This window comes from Schistocerca cancellata, chromosome 6 (assembly GCF_023864275.1).
Source record: "Schistocerca cancellata isolate TAMUIC-IGC-003103 chromosome 6, iqSchCanc2.1, whole genome shotgun sequence".
In the NCBI taxonomy this organism is placed as follows: domain Eukaryota; kingdom Metazoa; phylum Arthropoda; class Insecta; order Orthoptera; family Acrididae; genus Schistocerca; species Schistocerca cancellata.
In genome coordinates, this window is record NC_064631.1 from 92089523 (window position 1) to 92102963 (window position 13441).

The 13441-nt window shown below is 46.0% G+C and overlaps 1 protein-coding gene across 1 annotated transcript in view; it reads left to right on the plus strand.

Annotated features, from left to right (window-relative positions):
• LOC126088166 (protein Wnt-1-like) overlaps nt 1-13441 on the plus strand; it is a 100788-nt gene that overhangs the window by 20622 nt on the left and 66725 nt on the right. The window contains exon 2 of the mRNA XM_049906289.1: nt 10511-10655. Coding sequence (XP_049762246.1) covers nt 10511-10655 — 145 coding nt within the window. The remainder of the gene's footprint in view (nt 1-10510; nt 10656-13441) is intronic.

Consider the following 13441-nt stretch of genomic DNA (forward strand, 5'->3'; position numbering starts at 1 on the left):
CGAGCCGGCAGTAAGCGTGCAGGACAGAAGACAGGCCAGTGAGGGAACGGTTCCATTACTTTGAATCTGCTGAGGGCAACGAATCGAAGGAATCCGTGAGCTGCAGACTACCCGAGTCGGGCAGTAACGAAGCGATACGGCGAGCCTCGTGCAAAATTCGTTACTGAGTGACGAATATGAACGATTTGCAGTAGCCGTAGCCCGTAGTGGCTAAGTAAGTTAGTTGCGTTCTTTCGATTAATCTGTGAGGTGCCGGGGTGGAGAAGAGTTTGTACCTCTTTAATTCAGACGAATTTTGCATGAGAACGAGACATGCACTCGACCTCCTCCTTATCTACCAGCTAATTAATTATGCGCACAACGGTAACGGAAGAAATGATGGTGGCCCCTGCTGGTTGGTAACATAAGGAGTGCACAATCACAATAATTTAATAAAAGTCGTAATCTACTCAAAAAAAGAGAACTTTATCGTAATAACCAACAGGAAATGGGATTCTGCCTATATCTACTAAATGATATGCGGAATAAATATTACAATGAGATTTATTATACATCATAACATAAATGCACATGGTTGTCGACCCACACACAGTATACTGAAATACACTCCTGGAAATGGAAAACAGAACACATTGACACCGGTCTGTCAGACCCACCACACTTGCTCCGGACACTGCGAGAGGGCTGTACAAGCAATGATCACACGCACGGCACAGCGGACACACCAGGAACCACGGTGTTGGCCGTCGAATGGCGCTAGCTGCGCAGCATTTGTGCACCGCCGCCGTCAGTGTCAGCCAGTTTGCCGTGGCATACGGAGCTCCATCGCAGTCTTTAACACTGGTAGCATGCCGCGACAGCGTGCACGTGAACCGTATGTGCAGTTGACGGACTTTGAGCGAGGGCGTATAGTGGGCATGCGGGAGGCCGGGTGGACGTACCGCCGAATTGCTCAACACGTGGGGCGTGAGGTCTCCACAGTACATCGATGTTGTCGCCAGTGGTCGGCGGAAGGTGCACGTGCCCGTCGACCTGGGACCGGACCGCAGCGACGCACGGATGCACGCCAAGACCGTAGGATCCTAAGCAGTGCCGTAGGGGACCGCACCGCCACTTCCCAGCAAATTAGGGACACTGTTGCTCCTGGGGTATCGGCGAGGACCATTCGCAACCGTCTCCATGAAGCTGGGCTACGGTCCCGCACACCGTTAGGCCGTCTTCCGCTCACGCCCCAACATCGTGCAGCCCGCCTCCAGTGGTGTCGCGACAGGCGTGAATGGAGGGACGAATGGAGACGTGTCGTCTTCAGCGATGAGAGTCGCTTCTGCCTTGGTGCCAATGATGGTCGTATACGTGTTTGGCGCCGTGCAGGTGAGCGCCACAATCAGGACTGCATACGACCGAGGCACACAGGGCCAACACCCGGCATCATGGTGTGGGGAGCGATCTCCTACACTGGCCGTACACCACTGGTGATCGTCGAGGGGACACTGAATAGTGCACGGTACATCCAAACCGTCATCGAACCCATCGTTCTACCATTCCTAGACCTGCAAGGGAACTTGCTGTTCCAACAGGACAATGCACGTCCGCATGTATCCCGTGCCACCCAACGTTCTCTAGAAGGTGTAAGTCAACTACCCTGGCCAGCAAGATCTCCGGATCTGTCCCCCATTGAGCATGTTTGGGACTGGATGAAGCGTCGTCTCACGCGGTCTGCACGTCCAGCACGAACGCTGGTCCAACTGAGGCGCCAGGTGGAAATGGCATGGCAAGCCGTTCCACAGGACTACATCCAGCATCTCTACGATCGTCTCCATGGGAGAATAGCAGCCTGCATTGCTGCGAAAGGTGGATATACATTGTACTAGTGCCGACATTGTGCATGCTCTGTTGCCTGTGTCTATGTGCCTGTGGTTCTGTCAGTGTGATCATGTGATGTATCTGACCCCAGGAATATGTCAATAAAGTTTCCCCTTCCTGGGACAATGAATTCACGTTGTTCTTATTTCAATTTCCAGGAGTGTATTATGAGAATAAGAGTTGGTTCGAGAACAAGGGGGTTCTACTCTCTGTGATGCAATAGATTGACGATAGTAACTGGAGGTCCTAATGAATCAACTATTAATCTACCGACTATATAGCAGTATCGCAATTAGTAGTGAGAGCTCAAATAGGATCACATGGAGAAACAAGCAAGATTGACTTGTAGCAAAGCGAGCGCGCATGCTGCTGAGGGATTCAGTATAAAATTGATAAGGTCCTACAATGCTGGAGCCGCGAAATACTGTACCAGTAGTGAAATCTGCAGCACGCCGTCGGTAGGCAGCGTCCTGATGATGTAGGCGCCGACTTCTGCCGTGCAGCGACTCTGTGTCAACCCCAGGCCGCGAAGGCTGTCCGAGAATTCTAAGTTCTTCCGAAAACGAGCGACCAAGTCGCAAGCCCGTCCGACTCCGAGGAAGATCAGATCCCGAATCTACTGCCCACGCAACGCAAGAGCGAAGCCAACATTGCTCTACTCCTTAACTCTCCACGTAAACTGCGAATCAGCATTCAGTTCAGATTCCAAAATTCCCACCACACTGTCTCAGCACCTCATTCGCGCCAATAGCGACCGTTCCCTCTAATTTCGAGCAGGGCTTTATGACGTTCACTAGCGTCAGTTTAAGTTGACCGATCATGCCTCTGCTATTCAGCTGAGGGCACTGAACTTGCCGTTTGACCGGCTACGAAAACAACCTGCCTAGACCACCGGCCATCCGGTGCTAGACAGTTGCACCCAACAGGGCACGGTCCACAAGTATTCTCAGAATAATGAGGACAATGCAGTCAGTCGGTGCCAGGAATCTTCATTCCGGACACGCCGGGACGGTAAACACACAAACAGCGGCGACATTCAGACGTCTCGCAGGTCGTTTCGCCCTGCATACAATAGGCGAAACTCGAGCGACGTCAGTCGTACCGCCAGGCGCTTAAGCCTGTTGTACGAACCACTCAGAATTCAGGGAAGTGCAGCCCCCAACCGGAAACGCAGTGTGCCGCGTCCTCCGATGCTCGCCTCGCACAGTACAGGGTGATTCAAAAAGAATACCACAAATTTAGGAATTTAAAACTCTGCAACGACAAAAGGCAGAGCTAAGCACTATCTGTCGGCGAATTAAGGGAGCTATAAAGTTTCATTTAGTTGTACATTTGTTCGCTTGAGGCGCTGTTGACTAGGCGTCAGCGTCAGTTGATGCTAAGATGGCGACCGCTCAACAGAAAGCTTTTTGTGTTATTGAGTACGGCAGAAGCGAATCGACGACAGTTGTTCAGCGTGCATTTCGAACGAAGTATGGTGTTAAACCTCCTGATAGGTGGTGTATTAAACGTTGGTATAAACAGTTTACAGAGAATGGGTGTTTGTGCAAAGGGAAAAGTTCTGGACGGCCGAGAACGAGTGATGAAAATGTAGCACGCATCCAGATGTTAGAGAATTGGCTGTTCCCTCAGCTCGAACAAGAAGCACAATAATTCATATTTCAGCAGGATGGAGCGCCACCACATTGGCACTTATCTGTCCGTAACTACCTGAACGTCAACTACCTGAGGCGATGGATCGGCCGCCAGGCAGCCCGTGACAGAGCACTTCATCACTGTCCTCCAAGAAGCCCTGATCTTACCCCCTGCGATTTTTTCTTATGGGGGTATGTTAAGGATATGGTGTTTCGGCCACCTCTCCCAGCCACCATTGATGATTTGAAACGAGAAATAGCAGCAGCTATCCAAACTGTTACACCTGATATGCTACAGAGAGTGTGGAACGAGTTGGAGTATTGGGTTGATATTGCTCGAGTGTCTGGAGGGGGCCATATTGAACATCTATGAACTTGTTTTTGAGTGAAAAAAAAAAACCTTTTTAAATACTCTTTGTAATGATGTATAAGAGAAGGTTATATTATGTTTCTTTCATTAAATACACATTTTTAAAGTTGTGGTATTCTTTTTGAATCACCCTGTATTTTTTTGAGCTCTTAGTACAAATACTCTCACTGCAATAACCTTATTCTGTTTACCGTGCAGTGACATAGAACATTAATAAAATTGATGAAAATGAGAGCAGACATGCAAAAGAGGGCATGAAACCTCTCAAATCCGATGAAACCAGTGGATTATTTGGGAATGTTGACACCAATAAAATATGAATAAAAAGTAAATGCTTGCGGTTCATTTTCGTTGAAAGTTCGGCCACAGCTATCGCTATAAATGACTGTGGAGAGCCGAAACCGACAACTGTTCTGAAGCTGAGGCTGTCTGCCACCCGACCAGAACAGTGCGGTGTTAACAGTTTTACATGACGTCCCCTTGATCATGAAAGGAGATCTATGTTAGTGTCTTCCGAAGACTAAAAAGATCTAACGTTGATCTACAGTGTATGGAGTAAAACGAAGTGATCGCTAAGTTACACGCTTTTGAATACAATTTTTGTGGATGAAGTGCACGTTGTAATGGTCGCCTGGTCGTAGATATTGCTAATTGCTATAATCGCACTATTTCACTCCCATTTACGGAGCTTGTTAGCACTTGATGTTAGGTTGGCGCCATTAAAATGCATTGTGTTGTGGTAATCGCTGCTACTTGCTGGATCGCTGCCGTGTCTCGATGCTGATGCTGGCTCTAAATCTGGTTGTCTAGGGTTAAAACATGAGGTCCCGTGTTTATTATGTGCTTTTGATGATAAAGAACGAGCGAAACCAACAAATATGTAAACTTCAAATATTTATTACTCTGGTGGCCATCTTAATTCCACTGTCCACCAAAGACCATGACACAACACAAAGTAGTACTTCCGTTACATGTTCTTTGCATTGTTTATCCACCTCAAACAATAACACACAGACACACTTTACCAAAGTGACATTCCGACTGCTCTCTCGACCCTTCTTGCTGCTCGTATTTATAACATTGTCAAAGAACTACTAAAAAGAGATATAGTTTATAAGTCACATGTACATCTGTTATCATAATTTGTGCAGAAAAGTTATTAATTTGCATCGAGTGACATAATTTAACATGTTATTAAAATGACAGACAGATTTGTTGACTTGACAGAATAATTCTTTGTTACAAAAAGGCCGTCTTTTAGAAGTTTGTCAATTGACTTCTCTAATTTGCATAAATAAGTAAATAACATGAATTATTAAGAATTACATTGGTTTTCGTCTAAAATAGGATTGACTACGTGAATACTGAGTGAAAACGCTCCTAGTGAACAAATAGGTTTCACTGGGTGATTTTTATTTAAGGAGATCCAAAATACCTAAGTTGGCCACTATTTTTCGTACTTCATATTAATTATTTAAGATGAACTTAGTGTTTTTACATGATGACATTTGCTGTATCAGTGATCAAGTGATATAAACTTTTGTGTGGGTCAGTTACTCAGTATAATTTAATGGGTTGACTGTTTATGCAGACATGTTATGCAATCATTGTTAACATACACAATAACTTTTCTATAATCATAAATACTCGTTAAACTGGTTGAATTTGGAGGGTATCGCATACTTCGGTAAAGTAAAGCCTTTAATATGTTCCGTTACAACGTGATGACCAATGCTGAGCTTTCACAGAAAACAGTGAGGAAAACTTGTAATGCTATGGATTTATCCCGAAGCTAAGGTGTTAGCCTATCACATATAAAAAACAATCACATATTTTAGCAACCTTTTCTTTTCAAAATCGAGCGAGAAATTTGTGGTGCCAAAAATCACGCGACATGTGTTTTTCTTTTTTTCGTATAAAAAGTTATACTGGATATGGAAATGAGCGTTTGGCGTCTTTGGCCGGGAAGCCCCTTACGGGGCAGGTCCGGCCGCCTTGGTGCAGGCAGGTCTTATTACATTCGACGCCACATTGGGCGACCTGCGCACCGGATGGGAATGAAATGATCACGAAAACAACACAACACCCAGTCCCTGAGCGGAGAAAATTGTTACATACAGAAAAATTTTACATCAATGTATGTGCGCATAGGCGTAACGTGTGAAAAGTCAACAGCAACCGCGACACAGAAGCAGTTCGACGCAAGGCGACAAAGCGTAGCGTGTGGAAGAAGAGGCTGGCGGGCCACACTTGTTGCTGGGCCGCTGGGACTGCGCCAGCGTAGCGGGGTGAGGGAGGAGTGGCCGGTTCACGTAGAGGCCCACCTTCGCCTTTTAATGGCTCCCCCACAGCTGCCGGCAATGTTCTCCCTATAGTAGCAGCGCCTCTAGTGTCGACTTTCACTTAGTACTCACGGTTCCTTTCGTTCCTCCAGCAGCTCTCGCGACAGCTCGTATTTATGTAAAAAATAATGTCCTCAGTTTTGCGCAATGAATCGCACAGGCGTCTATTCCAGGTTACAACTAGCATCTCATACTAAATTAATTGTGTCATGCTAAATGTACAATCTCTACAGAATCTTCCTCTTGCAAAACGTTTCAACATACCATGTCCCATTTCTTTAATCAATTTTTTTTCTTTTTTTTTCAATCGGTTTTCTGACTGGTTCGAGCGGCCGTCACAGATTCTTCTCTTGCGCCAACCTCTTCATCTCAGAGTGTCCTTTGCCCTTACACACAGCATCCTCAATCATTTGTGGATATACTCCCTCTGGCAGCTCTTGACAACAGCCTCACACTGCAACCGATTGAGACGAGCGAAGTGAAGAATGCGATACACATGTTTAGTTTACTACCCGATCCAACTGTTAATTCGTACGAAAATATGCAATATTACCAACTTAGTTTTTTCTAATGTTAATTAAACGTCATTGTATTAATTAAAACCACATGCGATGTCACTGTTAATCAATTATGTGAAAGATTTATTTGTTTCACACACAAACATGCTAGCATTTCTGACAATCTTCGTAATTTCCAACAGAAGCTAGAACATTACATGAATCTATACAATATGAAGTTCAGACGCTAATGTTAGTAATATAACTGAAAAAGATATTTTGTATGTAATTAATATGGTAAACAATAAGTGTTATAAAACAACTTACATATTAATATAATTATTATAAAACTGAAACTAAAATGATTTATGTTTCCTATTTCCGTGTAGAAAAAACATGTTTACAGTTTATTAAGTTCGCCATGTTATATCACAATAATTTTCTAATTATTTTTTGTAATAGGAATTTAATTTAAATACCGATGCCAGCAGTATTCACCTGTTTCTGAATAGGCAGACGCGTCTAGTCCAATCCATGATTCACGAAATCATAGTTCGACATGAGTAAAACAAGACCAATGCAGTACACGATGATGATTGTACGCATCTATAAAAAACTGTATTAGTTTTGTGAATGGAGAAGTGTTGTGGATCATTAAATGGAGCATATCAGTTTTGCTTGTTCGTTTTTATTCCGGAGTACCATAAATGTTAAACTGCCATACCCAGAACTTGGATAATGCAGCGAGTAGATGCAAGTAATTACTGTTGTCATCAGATAGCACATATGAGATAAGTAATTTATTAAATGCTGTTTCATTCTCCTGCCATACTATACTCAATTCGTGCCATGCTTCGTGGTTTCGCTGAAGCAAACACAATGCCGACAAGTATTTATTTGAATTATTGGCAGTGGAATGTTTCAAGCTCTTTATTTGCTACTGCGCTAGGGTATTGTAGAATATCATAGGTCAACGAGCGGGTGCTGAAGCCAATACGTTATTTGTCCGAAGGCTTCGATTTCTGCCGTCGTAAGGACTGGAACGAAATGCGACGATGTAGGAACCAAGCAAAACGAAAGGGGCTGAAGTGACATTTAATGTAATTTACTTGCCGCTCAAGTCAGTACTTTTGTTACTCCCAAGTTTCGGTTGGTACGATCAGGTCTGTAAAAAAAAGAATTCAGGAATGAGATATCTGTAGTGCTTGTAGCTCGTCATGCCTATAGACTGGTAAACTCTGTGTGTACAAGTGTATGCTATGGCCCTCATCATTACCTACATTGCTCATGCATCTGCAAATACTTCTCCCTTTTGTGTTAAGTAGTTTTTGTTATTCAAGCTCTGTTGGAACTCTGAGCATCGTAAGTCATAAAGTTCTTTGCTGTCACCGTGAGAAACATTTAACCCATGTACTTCTTGTGCTACACGTCAGAGGACAATCGGATTCGCTGTATCTGCCACCCTTGTCCATAAAGACCAATTTACCGTAGGTGCTATAAGTAATGAGATATAGATTTTGTTTATTTTCAAGTTTTTCACAAAGTTCGTACAATATGGATTTTCTTAGTACAATGAAACATTTAATTTGTTCTGTGCAATATTTTTCATTAGTGTAGTTTATTTACCACACATCCTTTAGTAATTCTTCACTTTCATTCAACCTACTTACAAAATTTGCTAACTGTGTAGAAAACATTGCAGAAGGAGAATATTTACGGGAAAGCGACGGGGGAGGATTCACAGGTTTGGGATGGGCGCAAGATCATCTTGGTAGGGCTCTGATTATACCACTGTAGGAATTTTGTCACTATTTGCTAGAGCTGTAACAGACCTTCATGGTGGGCGAAATGTATGTACCTATAATAATAATAATAATAATAATCACACCAGTCAGCCTGTGAAAGTGTCCTAATGCGATACACGGTTCGAAAAACCCTTAAAGAGGAGTTGTAATTTCGCTCGTGGAAGTGGCATTAAAGCCAGGAAGTGCAGATGATTGCGACTGTCGCATGGAGTATAATGAGGAATCATGCTAGGCTGGATAAGAAACTGCCCCCAATTGTTTTGAAACACAATCTGGATTGATCGAGCTGTGTTTCACATACGAGGGTTTGTAAACCTCATAATTTCCATTCATGGACGAAAGATTTTCTACATGCCTCCGTTGAGGAACTACATCACCATTCTGGACCATTGTACACTACTGGCCATAATAATTGCTACACCACGAAGATGACGTGCTACAGACGCGAAATTTAACCGACAGGAAGAGGATGCTGTGATATGCAAGTGATTAGCTTTTCAGAGCATTCACACAAGGTTGGCGCCGGTGGCGACACCTACAACGTGCTGACATGAGGAAAGTTTCCAACCGATTTCTCATACACAAACAGCAGTTGATCGGCGTTGCCTGATGAAACGTTGTTGTGATGCCTCGTGTAAGGCGGAGAAATGCGTACCATCACGTTTCCGACTTTGATAAGGGTCGGATTGTAGCCTATCGCGACTGCGGTTTATCGTATCGCGACATTGTTGCTCGCGTTGGTCGAGATCCAGTGACTGTTAGCAGAATATGGAATCGATGGGTTCAGGAGGGTAATACAGAACGCCATGCTGGATCCCAACGGCCTCGTATGGTATGGGGTGCCATTGGTTACCCGTCTCGGTCACCTGTTGTTCGCATTGACGGCACTTTGAACAGTGGACGTTTCATTTCAGATGTGTTTCGACACGTGGCTCTACCCTTCATTCGATCCTTGCGAAACCCTATATTTCAGCAGGATAATGGACGACCGCATGTTACAGGTCCTGTATGTGCATTTCTGGATACAGAAAATATTCGACTGCTGCCCTCGCCAGCACATTCTCCAGATCTCTCACCAACTGAAAACGTCTGGTCAATGGTGGCCGAGCAACTGGCTCGTCACAACACGCCAGTCACTTCTTTTGATGAACTGTGGTATCGTGTTGAAGCTGCATGGGCAGCTGTACCTGTACACGCCATCCAAGCTCTGTTTGACTCAATTCTCAGGCGTATCAAGGCCATTATTACAGCCAGAGGTGGTTGTTCTGGGTACTGATTTTTCAGGATCTATGCACCCAAATTGCGTGAAAATGTAATCACATGTTAGTTCTAGTATAATATATTTGTCCAATGAATACCCGTTTATCATCTGCATTTCTTCTTGATGTAGCAATTTTAATGGCCAGTAGTGTAAAACCAAAACAACTTATTGGTCTGTTCCTTCTTCACAATACAGTGAGCTCAAACCAGGGCGTAGCTGTACTGGAATATCAGATTTGGCCAATTTTATCTACGGACGACAAAATCTACAACCTCATAGTTACGCTAGTTGATGCCATGCCACAGTTTGCAACAAGTGTAAGCAATTGGCTCGACGATTATTTTATGGAACGTCGGTTGGGTCGCGACAGTCCTCAGATTGCTCAGTGCGCGGCTCTGATCTACACTGTGTGCGTTCTTATTGTAGGTCTGGACAATGGAGTATGCTGGATGATTTCGAAGTTCGTATCCTGCATGTTGTCACTAATGTACTAGTAGCATTCTTGCTGAAGGAGACTGAGGAGATCGGCAAACGATTGAAGAAACTGATGAAAAATCCTGGCGCCTATGTGGAAACCAGTACGTAGTATTCTGCTGATCGTAGTAAAACTTGTTTGAGTGAAGTTGTGTAGGTGAACAGGTACTTGCTGTCCGCCCACCCTGTAGTTGTAGAGCCTCGCATACTAGTCGGTGCCCGTCGCGTTCTCAGCCCCGCGTGTGTGTTACTTGTTGTCCGCAGGATGGTGGCGGCGCCGGGGCAGAGCCCGCAGCCCACGACGGCGGCGCCGCCGGACCGCGAGCGCCAGCAGGACGCGTGCCGCGGCTTCGACTTCCTGGCGGGCCCGCAGCGGGAAATCTGCAGCAGCCGGCGCGGCGTCATGCCCGTGAGTAGAGCCATCTGTGGGGCTTCTGACCGGTGGCTTACAAGCTTAGTAACGTGCCGCCAACGTGCTCTTACACGCATAGGTTGCCTGCATGCAGGGGCACGGGTTGCGGCGAGGACAACAGCGGGATGCTTTGTCACAATTCCTAGAACCCACAGACTTTGGTCAACACACACAGGCACACACACACACACACACACACACACACACACACACACGAAATTGCTCTCTCAGTATATTTCATCGCTTCCTAAGCTATCACCTCCGTCCAGTGGTGATCGCTACTGCATAGTTGTCCACCTTGCAGGTTCAAACAGACATCATACTACAGTAGTAGATAAAATATCGATATTTTTCACATAAAATATCGGTACGATACGGCTCTATCGCACTCAAAGATATGTCGATGTATCGATATAGAGATGGCAATATCGAGTGCCGACATTTTTATTTTATATTTGTTTTCGCAATTTTGATAAATATTCGAGGTTGTTATTTTCAAAATGTAGTAGAAGATAATTTTACTTTCACTGTGTGAAGAAGGAGCCTTACTACTTGTTGAGCTTTCATCACGACCCATCTTTCTCTTCAACTGTGTGAAGCAAGTATAGCTGGCACAAAGAAGAAGTTGGTTGCACTGGGGACTGGCGGTGTGATTCCAATAACATGAAACCAGTGTGAAGAAACAACATTAGCATCTGCCAAACACTTCATGATTACCATAATTATCGCACAAACTCGAAGGTACGACAATATATTAGCTGTATTTCCATTATACAATATTAAGCCCAGAACTTGGTTGCATCGCAAACTGCTGACAGTCTTGGTCGGTGGTCTGAACCTTATGCCACTCATATACAGAAGTACCTACACGCTCTGTTCGAGCGGTTCTAGGCGCTTCGTCTGGAACCGCGCGACCGCTACGGTCGCAGGTTCGAATCCTGCCTCGGGCATGGATGTGTCTGATGTCCTTAGGTTTAAGTAGTTCTAAGTTCTTGGGGACTGATTACCTCCGATGTTAAGTCCCATAGTGCTCAGAGCCATTTGAACCTACACGCTCTACTGCACATACACTCCTGGAAATTGAAATAAGAACACCGTGAATTCATTGTCCCAGGAAGGGGAAACTTTATTGACACATTCCTGGGGTCAGATACATCGCATGCTCACACTGACAGAACCACAGGCACATAGACACAGGCAACAGAGCATGCACAATGTCGGAACTAGTACAGTGTATATCCGCCTTTCGCAGCCATGCAGGCTGCTATTCTCCCATGGAGACGATCGTAGAGATGCTGGATGTAGTCCTGTGGAACGGCTTGCCATGCCATTTCCACCTGGCGCCTCAGTTGGACCAGCGTTCGTGCTGGACGTACAGACCGCGTGAGACGACGCTTCATCCAGTCCCAAACATGCTCAATTGGGGACAGATCCGGAGATCTTGCTGGCCAGGGTAGTTGACTTACACCTTCTAGAGCACGTTCGGTGGCACGGGATACATGCGGACGTGCATTGTCCTGTTGGAACAGCAAGTTCCCTTACCGGTCTAGGAATGGTAGAACGATGGGTTCGATGACGGTTTGGATGTACCGTGCACTATTCAGTGTCCCCTCGACGATCACCAGTGGTGTACGGCCAGTTTAGGAGATCGCTCCCCACACCATGATGCCGGGTGTTGGCCCAGTGTGCCTCGGACGTATGCAGTCCTGATTGTGGCGCTAATCTGCACGGCGCCAAACACGCATACGACCATCATTGGCACCAAGGCAGAAGCGACTCTCATCGCTGAAGACGACACGTCTCCATTCGTCCCTCCATTCACGCCTGTCGCGACACCACTGGAGGCTGGCTGCACGATGTTGGGGCGTGAGCGGAAGACGGCCTAACGGTGTGCGGGACCTAGCCCAGCTTCATGGAGACGGTTGCGAATGGTCCTCGCCGATACCCCAGGAGCAACAGTGTCCCTAATTTGCTGGGAAGTGGCGGTGCGGTCCCCTACGGCACTGCGTAGGATCCTACGGTCTTGGCGTGCATCCGTGCGTCGCTGCGGTCCGGTCCTAGGTCGACGGGCACGTGCACCTTCCGCCGACCACTGGCGACAACATCGATGTACTGTGGAGACCTCACGCCCCACGTGTTGAGCAATTCGGCGGTACGTCCACCCGGCCTCCCGCATGCCCACTATACGCCCTCGCTCAAAGTCCGTCAACTGCACATACGGTTCACGTCCACGCTGTCGCGGCATGCTACCAGTGTTAAAGACTGCGATGGAGCTCCGTATGCCACGGCAAACTGGCTGACACTGACGGCGGCGGTGCACAAATGCTGCGCAGCTAGCGCCATTCGACGGCCAACACCGCGGTTCCTGGTGTGTCCGCTGTGCCGTGCGTGTGATCATTGCTTGTACAGCCCTCTCGCAGTGTCCGGAGCAAGTATGGTGGGTCTGACACACCGGTGTCAATGTGTTCTTTTTTCCATTTCCAGGAGTGTATCTTGTGACTTGATCCACTGGCACTGACACATGTTGTCTCAGGATGTGTACTTCTTCAAAGTCAAAGTCAGTGACCTGTAAAGCTCTTCGGTCAGATCTTTAAGGCCTATCAGGCATTTTAATGCTGTATAATCTTTTATGACCTTGAAACGCCTAACACATAGGTAGCAATGGAAACATATACCATAAACCAGGCTGAGCATCTCCTTCTCTGCAGCAGAATTTTTTCCGCCTTATATATCTGCCTTGGAGCCTATGGTATTGGGAGTTCAGCCCCCTCTGTTTCCTGGCT